This window comes from Paroedura picta, chromosome 8 (assembly GCF_049243985.1).
Source record: "Paroedura picta isolate Pp20150507F chromosome 8, Ppicta_v3.0, whole genome shotgun sequence".
NCBI lineage: Eukaryota > Metazoa > Chordata > Lepidosauria > Squamata > Gekkonidae > Paroedura > Paroedura picta.
In genome coordinates, this window is record NC_135376.1 from 64,397,015 (window position 1) to 64,412,636 (window position 15,622).

The 15,622-nt window shown below is 42.8% G+C and overlaps 1 protein-coding gene across 3 annotated transcripts in view; it reads left to right on the forward strand.

Moving 5' to 3' along the window:
- The window catches only part of MGMT (O-6-methylguanine-DNA methyltransferase), a 224,784-nt gene extending 210,263 nt beyond the window's left edge, over positions 1–14,521 (forward strand). For all 3 annotated transcript variants that reach the window (XM_077350119.1, XM_077350122.1, XM_077350121.1), the window contains one exon: positions 13,654–14,521. In XM_077350119.1, the coding sequence (XP_077206234.1) occupies positions 13,654–13,785 (132 nt within the window). In that variant the 3' untranslated portion in view covers positions 13,786–14,521. The remainder of the gene's footprint in view (positions 1–13,653) is intronic.
- Positions 14,522–15,622: the final 1,101 nt, after the last annotated feature.

Sequence of the window (15,622 nt, forward strand, 5' to 3'; positions counted from 1 at the left end):
TTAATTCCAACTACCCTACTCCACTTGGTAAAGTATTCCGTTTGTTGTTAACAGCACCTCAATGCCATTCTAATAAAGGCTAAAGAAAATAGGGCTCAACAACTTCCCAAAATGTTCCAAGAATGAGTTAAAGCTAAAAGATCTGTCAGTGACAGAATGGGACAGTGAGCTTAATTTTTATTTTTATAACAAAGAAACCTCACTAAAAGGGCAGCTTAGTCTGTGAGGGAACACCATTTTATTTTGGAGGGAATTTTTTCCCCTCAGAGTTGGGAAGTATGTCAAGGTCCATCTTATCCAGAAACATATTTCTGGCCAAAGGGACTCTTTCAGAATTACTGTCATGGGTTTCTAGTAAACCTTCAGTATCTATTTGTCACATTCTGGACCATCTGAAGTTTCAGAGCTGTGTTCAGGCCCCAGGTACTGGAGAGCCAGTGTATATAATGGTTTTACTCTGCCTTGGAAGTTTGTAAGGTGACCTAGGACCAATTAACCACCCTCAGCCTAACCTATCTCACAGGCTGGCTATGAAGATAGAACAGAGAAGGGTAGAGTGTTTTAAGCTAATTTGATTCTCAGTTGGGGAGAAGATTGGGTATGAATGAAGTAAATAAATACAATGAATTAATAGCCCAATTGAGAAATTACTAAAGCATGCACACCAGTATCAAGGTGACATTTCTCCAAGAAGCAAGAGGTAATGAAAGATGCTGGTAATATTCAACAGGCCTCCACAGGAAGACTGCATGTTATTTATTTGTTGAATAGTATCTAGTTGTTTTTAGAAAATGTTACAGCCAGTTTCTATCAAATCTCTATACTTATTGTTTCCATAGATGCCTCTCCAAATATCTGACAAAGGGAGCTTTGACTATCAAAAGCTCATATCCTGAAAATCTTGTTAGTCTCTAAAGTGCTCCTGTGATCTAACTGTTCTACAGAAACCAATGTGGCTACCCCCTGAAACAGTCCAAATACTCACTACAATAAGAAAAAAGTGATTTATTATAAATCATGAATGGATTCCAGAGATTCCAAAACACCATATGAATTGTAGTTCAGAGGGGTTTTTTAGATAGAATATTGCTAAGTTGCTTCTCTGAAAGCATATGTGCTGATGGGGTTTTTTTGCTCTGCTGATCTTGCCCACTTAATTTCTGGAGTGTGCATTCTACAGGTTTCCTTTTGTAGTTAGGTTGGTTCACATAATTCATACACTGACCTTCAAGTTTATGAGAAGGTGGAAAAGGTGCCGGCAGCAGCTGAGAGATGCAACATCTTTGCTTTAAATTATGCCAAGGACATGGTAGATATGGCTCACCTTTTTGTGAAGAAAAACTTCAAATAGTTTACTGCAGTTTAGATTGATTGTAAGGTCTGCAGTCCTCAAAGGAACCCATAAAGTTCAATTAAAAATCTCATTAGAATAGTATAGGAAGATCAAAAAGAAATCATACAGACTCTTGGGAATGTGGTGAATGTTGGGCTGATTAGTCCAAGACCAACACAAATGACTTGTCTATGACTTCAATAAGGCGTCTGTTAGTAGCAGCAGTAGTAAAGTCGTTCCCCCCCGAACCAAATTCTGTATGTTATCATGCAAGTTCAAACCTGACACTAACATCGATCTAGCATAAGTCAAGTGTGTTATTCAGTCAAAATGTTTAAAACATTCAAGAGTGAATGGAGTAATTGTGCATTTAAGAGAAGACTGTGAAGCATTGATTTGGAATGCAGTGTGCACATAAACCTAGTTGTGCATTAATTCCTTCAGTGGCTAGCAATAAACTGGAACACACGCTGGTTCATATTACAGTATTTGTTTCTATCGGGGAATAGGGAGAGAAAAAGCAATAGGACATGAGCAAACTGAAAGATTATTATTTTTTTTTTGCTAAGTGCGATTTCTGTTGTGTGTTATAACTTGATATTTCAGCTGTTTCCATTATGGCCTCACTGATCTATTTTTGACAGTTTGGCAGCTTTCTGTAACTATTCAGTCTATCAGCCAGTATAATAGGATGGTCAGTTTTCCGCTGCATCAAATTGAAACCCCCTAACAAGCAGAGCATCACAGTTGTACAACTTTCTGTTCCATCCTCAGACTGAAATTGCTAAATGCAGTTCAAAAGCAATCAATACATTGCGCAGGGAGTTTTTTTTTTCTCCCCTCACCCTTTTTCTAAACAAACACATTATTGAGGAGTTAGTTTATTCACAGATTGCCACGAGCGTTAATGACCACCCTGAGTCTTGTTCTGCCAGTCACCTAGCTGGCTGTTGATAAAGATTTAGCATCATGTTCTAAGTGTCAGGCCTGTCAGTAGTGCTGAACCATTTGACCAGAAGAAAAAACGCAGAGGGAGTTATTGATTACAGCTTCTCAGTGTCACTTGTTCACCAGGATTTAGGTATTGATGAGGCTGCGAGTGAAAACAAGCTCTTTCCCTTGTGGGCCTCTACCCAGAAGAACAAAAGCGAAGTTGGAGAAAATATTCAGCTGGTACCAGAATCAGAGGGATTCCATTATTGATTGAAAGGCTCCTTCATGTTATTTTTGTTGGAGACAAATCTATGGGTTTGGAAGTTTTATAGCATTTGAGAAAAAGGCACCGTACGCGATGGATTCATGGATTGGATGAATTAGATTTCCCAGCATGAAAATTTCAATGGGGCTGTAGTAATATGAGCTGCTGAGTTATTGATAAAAATTGCATTAAATGCAACCAAAGCTCTAAAGCTTTGGCCAAGTATTTTTCTTCCAAAATGTCCTCAGGGCTCTAATAAACTTTAGTGCATTTAATTATTTTTAGTTGGCTAAATATTGTCACCACAATTAAACCAAAATGAGGTCATGATCAATATTTTTAAATTGCAACCATGATAATATTTGTAGCATACCACATTTTAAAAAAATACCACTGCCTAGAAGATTGTATCCATACGTTTGATGGCTAATATAAAACAAACCAAAATTGATCAAGCTGGTGTTTTTATAACAAATGTGACAACAGCAATGTATGTCATTCTGCTACAAGCAAAAACATTTTGCACCTCTAGAGTGCCATCTTCAGCAGGTCTAATCAGGTTCCCACTGAGGTCTATTCAGTGGTTTTTATTGTCAGGAAAGTGTTCTTCGGCTTGTGCTGTTAAACTATGACATTCTGCTCTTTCATTTCTCTAACTTTCTTACTTTTCTAAAACTGAGATACCTGGTGCCAGAATCTCTGTTGAAATTTGCACTGCCAACTTCTTATTCTCCAAAAAGAAAGAAATGAGCCCAAAGTCGAGAAATATTGCAGTTAGTGCTGGGCAAGTACTAAACTTGGGGTGGGTTTTGAAATGCAGCAATTTCCCCATTGAAACAAAATGTACATGAATCTAAATACTGTCACATACCCTTGAACTATAAAGACTTAACAGTATCAGTGTGCCCAATTGTCATTGTTACTCCGATACTGGAGCCATGAACAGACAAGCTATTTTTTTTTCCTGCAGAAAATATGGAAAACCCTATAAAATAACAGAAGCAGCACCTATGCCTGTAATAAATGAACGCCTTCTACTGTGACCATGTGGGGAATGTCAAGCAACTACAACAGTATTGATAGCTTTCAAAGCTTGGTTTCTATCAATAAAAAGAGGGGAGGTAGCAGGCTCTGCTACTGGCCTTTGAAGGAAGACATACCAGGACCAAGCCTGTTAGCAAGCACTGGTAGGCTGAGTGGCTCACTATGACCAATTATGCATGGCAGCAGCTGTGCCAGGCTGCTACTGGTTCCTTGCAGCAGGGTAGCATGTCCCGCCGTTTCCCAAGGATGCATGGGGGAAGAAAACACCAATGCACATATATTGCCTCAACAATGTGTATGTGCCTGAACAACACAGGGGCTGGAAGAGCCCATCACACCATGCAGTGGGGGAGAAGTGGGGGTCATAGGGGACACTCTACACAATGGCAGGAGAGCAGTGTGCTAAAACCAACCATTGTGGGGGTGGGAAACTGCCCTGTTTGGCTCCACGGCACTGCAAAGCTGACTGGGGTGTTTGGTGTCCCTGCAGGGACACCATAGGCTCGGGGAGCCCCCATTATGCATGGGGCTGTCGCGGCAGGGCCAAAGATGGTGACTGTGGCATCACAGGGAACACAGAAGTATCTACGTTCCCTTACCATGGGCCATCCGAGGCCCTGATTTAGACCAGGACTGGGAGGTGGCCAGGATGTTGGCAGCATTGTACATAATCAGGGATTACCCAGCAGCCCTGGCCTTTCTGCCCCGTGCATAATCGGTCTACTATTCAACAGCAGCCACCATATGCAAACCAGTAAACATCAGCCACCATATGCAAAACAGATTCAAATTCCCATGGTGCCTTCAAAGTTCTTTAGAAGACCTTGTGCCAATCACACACTCCCAGCATCCTTACCCTACAAATTTGTTGTAAGAAAACATGGAGAACAGGGAAACTGTAAGCAGCCTTGAGTCCACATTAGGGAGAAAGATGAAGTTTAAATGAAGTAAATAAAAAATTGAAATAGTTGAAAAGGTGGGGAGATGAAAGATAGGTTGGCTTATCAGTGGGAAGGAGAGAAGTAAGCAGGGGAAGGGGAGAGGATATAAAGGCTGCCAGGATGAGAAAAGAAGAGGAAATAGTGAGGGGAGAGGATACAGGTTAGAATGATATGTCTCCTGCAAGTCCTTGTGGGCCTCCACTTGTAATGCTTATTTTCTGTTCTATTGTTCTTAATTCTGGATCACATCCCCAGTATAACCTGTATGGCTGCTTTGATATCACATGCCTGAGCTCTGTGGTCCTTCAAGCTTCCCATGTTGTTTCTAGTGTTTGCAGGATATTTTCTCAATGCTCATGGACTCATAAGTAGTCCCACCCATAGTTCCTTGTCCAAATCAGCTTTTCACAAAGGGATGCTGAAGAAATCCATTGGATCTTGTGTCCTGCACATAGGTTTATTGCAAATACCAGTGTTGGAAGTGCATGAAAAAAATTAAGTTGTAAAATTATATGTGGGAACCCACCTACGAGAGAGAGAGAGAGAGAGAGACTCTTTTGAAATATTTCTAGCCAGTAGTAGGTCATTGTAGCTTCTAAACTGCCTTCGTAAATTTGCCTTGTCCCAAAAAATTTCCTTCATTTTTGTTACAAAAGGCTCCTTTCACATGCAAGTTCATCTATATATGCCATTTACTTCGGTGTGCCTCTGTGATTGGCCTGTGGGCTGTTCCCCCTATATGTTCCAAGGAAACAAGAGATAATTTTCATTCCCCCCCGCCCAATATTAACAACTATAGAAAATCAGCTAATGTGATATTATCACACTTCAGGGAATAACTTTAGCCTCTAAACCTCTTAAGGTCTAGACAATCTAGATTTTTCTGGAATATTTCTCATTAATCAACTGATTTTGATGGATTTATTTGTTACAGCAAGTTCTCTACAATGCTAATTATAGAGACAGAATATGGCAAATATATTTTAAAAGCCAAACATGCCACATGATGTGACTATGTAGAAACCTTGCTCCTATGTCAAGAAAAAAAATATTATCTGTCCTTAGTGTCCATTATCCTATTTTTAATTCATTATCCAGGGTTTTCTTTCCATTGGCTCCATAAACTATGGTTTGGTTTTTAAAGAAAAGGTATATGCCATTGTCTACATCTGTTTTTCACTCCAATTCCAAGATGTACAATATTCTTGGGAAAAGCTGCAGTCAGCTGAAAAAACGTGTACTGCAGTCTTCCAAACGGCAGAATTTGGCAATGCAAGAAGAAGCTCATTTAGGGCAGCCCAGGGAGAGTCGTTAACAGATCCACTAATAAGTTATGAGGATTGTAGGCACATTTATTCTGTTACTTGATTTGAGAAGTAGTTATCATGAGAACCAGGCTCTATTTTTGTGCTGACTGTGAGATAAGACACCTGTTAACCCTTCTGGTTTGGGGAACTCAAAATTTTCAAATGTGTATTACTAAATGTATACAATGTTTTTAAAACCCCACTCTTCAAGCAAGACATTGTTCTAGGCTTCTAATCTATACTTCCCTCGTGGCTTTATCAGAAAACATGTATTTTCCCATTTTATTGCAATTGCTCTCCTTTAATTTGATCAGCATGTTCCAGTCAGCTGGGAAGGGGGGAATTATGAACTTACAATGTTGTCCTAAGAGTTACACTCCTCTAAGCCAAGGGACTTCAGTGGAGTTAAAGCCGAACTAGGTGTGATGGCTGCCATTTTAAACATGAATTCAGGCCATTTAAAGATGCCATAAGGGCTTGATTCTACTAGATGCCATAGCGTGGCAGAAGCAAAGTTTCTGGTATTCTCCCACCATCCTATGCACTTTTTCAGATGCTAAAGGAAATTAAAATCACAGCCCGAAGCCATAACTAGTTTACGTTCAAGTGCCTCAGCCAAGCTTCTCCTGTGACTTTCTGGAGACCTGTGCTGCAGAACTGTTATTTAAAAACAACCTGTACGTGAATAAATCTCCTTTGATATTTGTATTCAACTCCTGACTGAGTGATCTCTATGTTCTTTGTTCTCACCTCATAACTTACCTCATGGCACAAACCCAAACCCTTTATATCCTCCAGCCCAATTGTACCTTATTAATAAGTGGAGTGAGTGAAAGGTTTTATATTTAAAAACTCCAGTTCCCCAAAAGAGGCTATATGGATCCCCCTGGCTAAATTAGTGGAGTGTCTCACAGCAGTTATTCTCTTATTAACATTGCTTTTAGGCCAAGCTACCAGTTATAGCAGCTCAACCGTGTCTCTACTTGTGAAAAGGTGTTCAGCCTGAAGTGCAAAATGATGTGGAGTTGGGAATGATGAGCCTTACTTCCCAGTTGCTTTTTTCTCCAGCTGGGTTGATGTCCAGTATGAGGGCCTGGCCGAGGGGGGGGGGGGCTACAGGCAAAGGGGATGCAGTCAGAGGAAGAGGGATTGGGATCCCCCTACCCTGAAGACCTTTTTTGTCTTTAAATTATACCATTTCCCTTTTTGCACTTTATATTGGAGCAGATGCTTTTGTAAAAGAGACAAGGCAGATGCCATTGGTTCTCAGACGGAAAATATTAGGCCATGGGCAGTGAGTTTTTGTGATCAATCTGCTCTGTTTCCTTGACACAAACTGTCATCTGATATGATGGAATTTAAGTCATCATCTAAATGGCCAAGCTACATTTTGCCTGCTTTGTTGGGGGGGGGGTCATCACATCATCATGTTATCAGTCACTGATAATCAGCTTACATGCTTAGTTCCCAGTGCAAAATTAAATTCTCGTCCAGAGCCATCATTCAGAAAGGGGAGATCAGAGTTGTTCCTTCTGTGTTTAGCACCATAAGAAGAAGAAGAGATGGTTCTTATATGCCAGTTTTCTCTACCAGAATGAGTCTCAAAGTGACCTTCCCTTTCCTCTCCCCACAACAGACACCCGGTGGGGCTGAGAGACCCCTGATATTACTGCCTGGTCAGAACAGCTTTATCAGTGCTGTGGCGAACCCAAGGTCACTCAGCTGGCTGCATGTGGAGGAGTGGGGCTCCTCCTCCAGATTAGATGTCTACACTCCTAACCACTACCCCAAGCTGGCTCTCCAGGAATGTCATTCCTCAAAAGCAACTGTATATTTGATTTTTAATGAAGTATGGCAACTGACCAATGACTTAAACTTGTGAGGAGCAGTAAAATTAAAGTACAAAATGGTGTTGTTGTTAAACCTTTATTTTGGTTTAGTCTGCTTTGAACACTGCTGTGATTTCACCATTCCAAATTTCTTTTGCCTCACTGTTTGAATCTGAAATTTAAATCTGTGGTGAAATCCTGCCTTGTATTCATAGCATTTAAAACAACAGAACACAAGTTACCTTGATCATGTGGGTACTTCCTGTGCTAACATGGGCAGTCCAATAAAAGTGTTACCTTAGAGAAGACCTGCAAAATTGGCAAGTTTGCTGATTACCAGGCCTCCTGTTGCACAAAATAGCCCCTGGGTATTTCAGCATTCTGTGCATCTTAATGGAAGTAGCATCAGCAGCACATTCCTCTCATATCTAAATGTTTTGGAGAATGGTTCCTTTTCATGTCTTATGAAGGTTATTTCCTACTACTTAGATCCAAGGTAGATGTGATGCAGGAGTCTATCAGAATTCCATGGACATCAGCTTATTTGACTGGGGAAGTGTTGGAAGAAGGCAGAGTATTAACCTTTCCTTCGAGCACTTTTTCACTGATTGAAATCATACATACACACATACATACTCTTCTCACATATAAATGTTTTGGAGAGTGATTGCTATTCTGTTATTCACACAGTGTGGCAGAAAAAAATAAAGTAACTTTGGGCCTTAACATCAGATTTTAAAAGCTGGGGGGGGGGGATTATGTCTATCAAATTGACATTTGTTGCCACCTTTTATTGCTAGTGGGATATGTGTATCTCTGTGTTATTACAAGGGGAAGTGCTGTCAAGTCATAACCAATATATAGCAACCCCATAGTGTTTTCAAGGCAAGAGAAGAAAGAGGGGAGTTGCCATTGCTTGCCTCTTCATGGCAACCCTATATTGCCTTAGTGATTTCGCATGCAAGTACTAAATCTCACCTGATCCTGCTTAGTTTCTGAAATCTGGTGAGATCAGGCTAGCCTGGGCATCCAAGTTATGGTTCCTTGTTATTAATTAGGACTTAAAGGTACAATATCATCAATATATATCCTTGTTATAATGCTCAACACATTGCTTTAAATGTACAGACATTTTGAATGTCATATGTACCTCTTATTCAGCACCAGCCATCCAGTACTTTCTGCGGATAATGTGATCCCTGCCCAGTAGATTTACAGTAAGTACATGGCCAGGACAAGAGTAAAGGACTGAAGGTGGTGAAATAGTAACAACGGTAGTTAGGGGAAGGCTTAATTTATAACAGACACTACTCAGAGGGACAAGCCTTTGCATCCAGAATAGGTTTTCCCAAGAATTTATAGTAGGTTGAGGAAGCTGACATAAATGGTGCCGTTTCAAGGATAAAGAAGCACATGGGAGTGAGAATAGCTGAAGACTGGGCCGTGAAATCTAGAAAACTGCATTCACACTCTTGGAAGGATGACAGTATCAGTACAAGGTACAGGGATGTTACATCATTATTCTCTGTTCACCAAAGAGGTCAGGTTAGCAGAGTGAAAAAAAAGTTGGCAGTCAATTGGGCCAGGGATCAGATCATGGATGTAAGTACTTTCAATCTCAGACTCGGAGCAGTATTCCAAACTGTACAGTAGTCTGGAAGGGCCGGTGAAGGTGGTATTTAAAAGGCATTAACACTGTGTTTCTGTGGGATGCAGATAAAAGGTATCAGCAGGAAGGGCCAAATTTCATATGAGTCCAGTGACACTTTAAAGACCAACATAGTTTAGTGCTGTGCATGCACACTTCTTAAGACACATTGAAACAGACTTCCTCAAGCCTTCCATTTAGGTAGAATTAGAGTGGGATGGGGTTAAACCTTGATGGTGTAAAGATGCCATGGGACTCAAGCTTTGTTCTATTGCCACCTGAATCTATCTTAATGGAAGCTACATGGAATAGAACTCCCATCAACCTTATGAAGAAACTTAGAATTGCAATCTTAACTATACCTATTGCTCAGTTACATCATGACTCTAACTAGCCCTTCCTGCTAACTAGCTCCTGTCAGGATGACAGACTCGAAACAACGACTTCTTTCAATAACGTTTATTCGTAAGTAGTTCTGTCCAGGAATCTGAATCTCGCTTCCAAATTCAAAGCTGAATCTCGCTTCCAAATTCAAAATGCAGTTCTTATCCTCCACCAGTTCCCACCAAAGATGTTCACACACTCACAGCCTTCCATAGCCAGGTACAGGCCGGGACAGCTGCCAACTACGATAACATACACAGCACTGACCTTTGAGCATCCAGTGTTACTACTTGCAATGATAATACCAACTTGTTACTGAAATGAATACATGAACAGACAGTTCAGGGTTAGAGAGCAGACAGAGACCAAGATGGCTACATAACAGCTAAAGAACAGATTAAATCGTGGCAGCAATCATGAGGTTCTGACAATTCCATCCTCTCTCTCTCTCTCTCTCTCCCTATATGTAAGACTTGAAAACATTTGTTTCAGTGTATCTGAAGAAGCTCTTGAGAAATTTATATGCAGGTCAAGAAGCAACAGTGAGAACTGAACATGGAATCACTGACTGGTTCAAAATTGAGAAAGGAGTTCGGCAAGGCTGTATACTGTCGCCTTGCCTATTTAACTTGTATGCAGAGTACATCATGAGAAATGCGGGATTAGAAGAGTCACAAATTGGGATCAAGATTGCAGGGAGAAATATCAACAACCTCAGATATGCAGATGATACCACTCTAATGGCAGAAAGTGAAGAGGAACTAAAGAGCCTGTTGATGTGGGTGAAGGAGGAGAGTGCCAAAGTTGGCTTGAAACTCAACATCAAGAAAACAAAGATCATGGCATCCGGCCCTCTCAATTCCTGGCAAATAGAAGGGGAAGAAATGGAGATAGTGACAGATTTTATTTTCCTGGGCTCCAAGATCACTGCAGATGGGGACTGCAGCAAAGAAATTAAAAGACGCTTGCTCCTGGGGAGGAAAGCTATGGCAAATCTAGACAGCATCCTAAAAAGCAGAGACATCACCCTGCCAACAAAAGTGCGTTTAGTCAAGGCTATGGTCTTCCCAGTTGCAATGTATGGCTGCGAAAGTTGGACCATAAGGAAGGCCGAGCGTCAAAGAATTGAGGCTTTTGAACTCTGGTGCTGGAGAAGACTCTTGCGAGTCCCTTGGACTGCAAGGCGAACAAACCAGTCAGTCCTAGAGGAGATCAGCCCTGACTGCTCTTTAGAAGGCCAGATCCTGAAGATGAAACTCAAATATTTTGTCCACCTCATGAGAAGGAAGGACTCCCTGGAGAAGAGCCTAATGCTGGGAGAGATCGAGGGCAAAAGAAGAAGGGGACGACAGAGAATGAGGTGGATGGATGGAGTCACTGAAGCAGTAGGTGCAAACTTAAATGGACTCCGGGGAATGGTAGAGGACAGGAAGGCCTGGAGGATCATTGTCCATGGGGTCGCAATGGGTCGGACACGACTTCGCACATAACAACAACAACAATCTGAAGAAGCATGCTTACACACAGAAGCTTATACCCAGAATTAAACTTTGGTTGTCTTAAAGATGCCACTGGACTCAAACTTTGTTCTGTTGCTTCATACCAGCAGGGCTGCCCACCTGAACATCTGATGCTAGTCATTCTATAACTGGCCTTTTCCAAAGATTTACTTTTGTTGCTAGTAGATGTGTGAAGCCCTGATTCAGATCAGGACCATGGTGTGTGAAGGCAGAGTGGAGGGGTAACCTTATATACCAGTGATAGTTTTTATCAACCTGAAATGCCCCTGTGGAGCATGCCTTGTTGGGAATAATATACTGGTTCCCTGTGTGCTCTTTCCAAACAAATAGGTCCACCTCAGGTTTAAAGAATGAAGGGAGGTGAAATATTTGTTTCCCTTTTTTCCACATTGAATTCCTGATCCAAATCAGGGCTCTTCACAGTTGCTATTTAGAAAGTAAAATTGCTTGGAACCTCTGATCATGTGTCACATGTCTACATTAGAGGACTTGGAAAGAGAAAAGGGAAAGGGTTTAGAAGCAAAGTTGCACCACTTTCAATTCATGATGGTGATGGTAAGACATTGTAGGAGAAAATACCAAAGAAACCTTTAGACATATATGATTGGGGTGGGAGGGGGGAGGAATATGGGGTAAAGGAAGAACCATGTTCAAGCATTTATGTGTGTTGGAAGATCTATCAAAAGCAAAGCACAGGACTGAACGGAAGACTAAGAAAGGGACCAAAACAATGGCTTATTATGCACGGCCACTGAAACAGTGGTATGGAGAACGAGGAGGAGGAAGAAGCAAAGCAAACCGCTTATGCACAGGACGGAACGCAACGGCGGCAAAACCCAGAGTATCCGATTATGCACACGGCTACTCCGGAGCCGCTTCTGGTTGCGCCCTGGTCCCGGGAAGCTCCACATAGACCCATTATGCACGGGGGTTTTAGCGCACTTTCGGGGTGGAATGGCGGCGACTAAAATCACCGATAACGCATGGTGCCGGCTGCAACTGGCTGCAGCTTCAGTGCATGCCGCCGAAAAAGCCGCATCAGCGAAACGCGGAAGAAAGCGCAGCTTCCGGGTGACCGGGGCACAACCAGAAGCGGCGCCCAGATCGCCGCATGCATAATCAGTTACTCTGGGTTTTGCCACCATTGCACCCCGCCCCATGCATAACCGGTGTGCGTCGCGTCTTCCCCCTCCGTGTTTTCCATGTGACTCGAAATCGCCGTTTCGGCGGCCATAGACCCATTATGCACAGGGGTTTTAGCGCACATTCGGAGTGGAATGGCGGCGACTAAAATCACCGATAACGCACGGTGCCGGCTGCAACCGGCTGCAGCTTCGGTGCATGCCGCCGAAAAAGCTGCGTTCGCGAAACGCGGAAGAAAGTGCAGCTTCCGGGTGACCGGGGCACAACCAGAAGTGGCGCCGGGATCGCCGCGTGCATAATCGGTTACTCTGGGTTTTGCCACCGTCGCTCCCCGCCCCATGCATAACCGGTGTGCGTCGCGTCTTCCCCCTCCGTGTTTTCCATGTGACCCGAAATCGCCGTTTCGGCGGCCGTGCATAATGGGCCTTTCTTTCGCATCTCCCTAACACGGCTTTTTCGGCGGCATATGTTGACTCTGCACCTGGTTGCCGCCTGCAGCGTGCATAATTGGTGATTTTAGCCGCCGCCATTCCACCCCGAATGCGGACCTTCCACTCCATGCATAATGGGCCAATGCAGAGCATGGAATTTCAAAGAGAAAATCACAACTGACTTATGGTAATCCCAGCAAGAGGCTTTCAGGGGAAGATCACCATATCCTTCCTCTCCGGAATCTTCCTGGGTGTTGTCTCATCCAAGTACCAGTACTATTTAGCTTCCAAGATTGGATGAGATCAGCCTATGCCATACCACCTTCCCTCCTAAAAAGACTGCCATAGCTTTTTATGGTAGCTTTCCATAAATGAAGAGTTATGCCCAATTTAAATACTTATTATGGTCACGGGGATAATGAATTCCAGAATTATATACCTTTCCCCAAATATGTGCTCCATATTGGCAAGCATTGCTCCATCTTCCCCAGCCACTGCAGCAGGAGGAAACTCAACTGGACATGCCTGTATATCTGACCCTTCCACTGAAGTCTGTGAGGAAGGACTAGAAACTGGAGAACTTGATTACCCTTGAGCGCAAGAAGTCATCAGATCAGGCTGTTGACTTTTTTTTTTCTGGCTGAGTGGGGTGGATGCATACATACATATATACATACAGATAAGCGTTGCATGCTACTTGTGAATGGTTCTTTCTGTTTACTCCATTGAGAAGCACTGCTGGATAAGATTTATGCTAATAAGACAGTGATGAGGGTTGACCACAAATAAGGCATTTAGAGATATGGAATTCGGTGTGGGGGGGGGAGATTTCTGCAAACCCTTATTTTCCTTTGTGTGCTTTGTCTATTTTGCAGGTCCCGATTATAATACCCTGCCACAGAGTGATTTGCAGCAGTGGACAGACTGGCAACTACACGGGAGGAAGTCATCTGAAAGAGTGGCTTTTGTCACATGAGAGGCTTCAGAAGGAAAAGTTAGCATATTGATGCAGTTCAGGCACAGCTGTTATACAGCCAAAACACATAACCAAAGATACTTGGCTTATAACAAGCTTTCAGAACACACAGTAGAATTCAGGAAAATGGTAAATATTTGAGTGACATATAAATATAATACAACATCCGAAGCGAAATGTGTGGTGGCACTACTATATTAAAAAAGCTGAATGTGTCCTAAGGGATACAGCTTGTATGCCCTTTCTTGTTTTTACATTTTACAGCAGAATGAGTACAGCGGACTGTGCCTGTTGTGCATGTATTTTGTTCCCATCTCCAGTGCTGTTTTGTTCTATTTTTAATGTCCATTAAAGCAAGGATAAGGGAGTGGGAGGGGCATGGCAAATGTTAGATGCAACTGCCCCTCTAAGGAAGCATCTGGCTGGCAGAGGGGACAGCCGGGAATCCGAAGCCTTTTGCGTGTGTTCGGAGAGCAAAATTAAATGCATAAGCTTCAGCACACACACACACACCTCCCCCTGTTCCTGCCTGGATGTGTATTTGTCCAGATTGAAAAGCTTGTACCTCTGCCAGGCTTGGTGCCCAAGATTCTCCTGTTTTCTTTGATGTTTGAACTGTTGAAATGATGTTTTACGTAAACAGTTGTTAATGAAACACGCTGAAAACCCATTCAAAGGAAACAGCTATCAAATTGCCTATTCACAGCTTTTCTTTTCAGATCACTGTAGATGCCTTAAAAGATATGAATAAAAATATTTTGTCTCTATTTGATTTCCTTGATGCCGGCTGGAAAAAAAAACTACATGCTGATACAGTAGTTTAATGGCAACATAAATATTTTTATACAACTAGTCAACTTTGATACAATACCTTTTGCTAGAATTCAGAAGTATAATGCATCATCAGTTTTCTGCAGAGTCCCACATGAGGGAAACTGCACACGAACAGATCTACCATTGGATGGGTCTTTACAGCTAAAAGCCTCTAGGGGGCACTATGTGCCAGAACCAGAAGCTTCACCCAAGTACCATGTGTTCCTGTGCAGCAGCACCCCCTTTGTCCCAGTTCCTCTTTTGCTGCTGAAAGAGAGATTTGTCAAAGCTACTTTGGCTTCTGAGTCACTTTCCTTTCTAGGGCCTATTATGCACGGCCGCTGAAACGGCAATTTCGGGTCACATGGAAAACGCAGAGGGGGAAGACGCAAAGCAAACCGCTTTGCACGGGACGGGAAGCAACCGCAGCAAAACTCAGAGTAACCGATTATATATGCGGCGACCCTGGCACCGCTTCGGGTTGCGCCCCGGTCACCCGGAAGCTGCGCTTTCTTCCAAGGTTTGCTAACATGGCCTTTTCGACGGCATGCACCGAATCTGCGGCCGGTTGCAGCCAGCGCCGTGTTATCGGTGATTTTAGGTGACGCCATTCCACCCCGAATGCGGATCTTCCTCTCTGTGCATAATGGGCCTAAGATGGCCCACGTGAGGAACATGACCTTTTTGGGTTCTGTTTGGGTGAAGGACATAGTGTCACCACATGTAAGGTCTGCCATGTCAAAATTGGCCCTGGCCAAAGCTCCCAATTCAATGTCTTCAAAATTGATGCATTCAGCTCTACCTCCCAGATCCATATTTCAGCAGATCCAGTCTTGGTCTTGCTCCCCTCCGGTTCATCCCTCTTCTTCTGACTCTCCAGCTAAGAAGATGGAAAAGTGTAAATCACCTCCACAACAGAACACTCCCTTCTACACTCCTGAGCCAACATCAACTTTGCATGAGAAGCCCAGGACTCATCTCTAGGTTCAAGATCTTTACCTGTTTGTATCTCCAGTGGGGATAAGAATACCGGTTTATTACATGGCCAGAAAAAA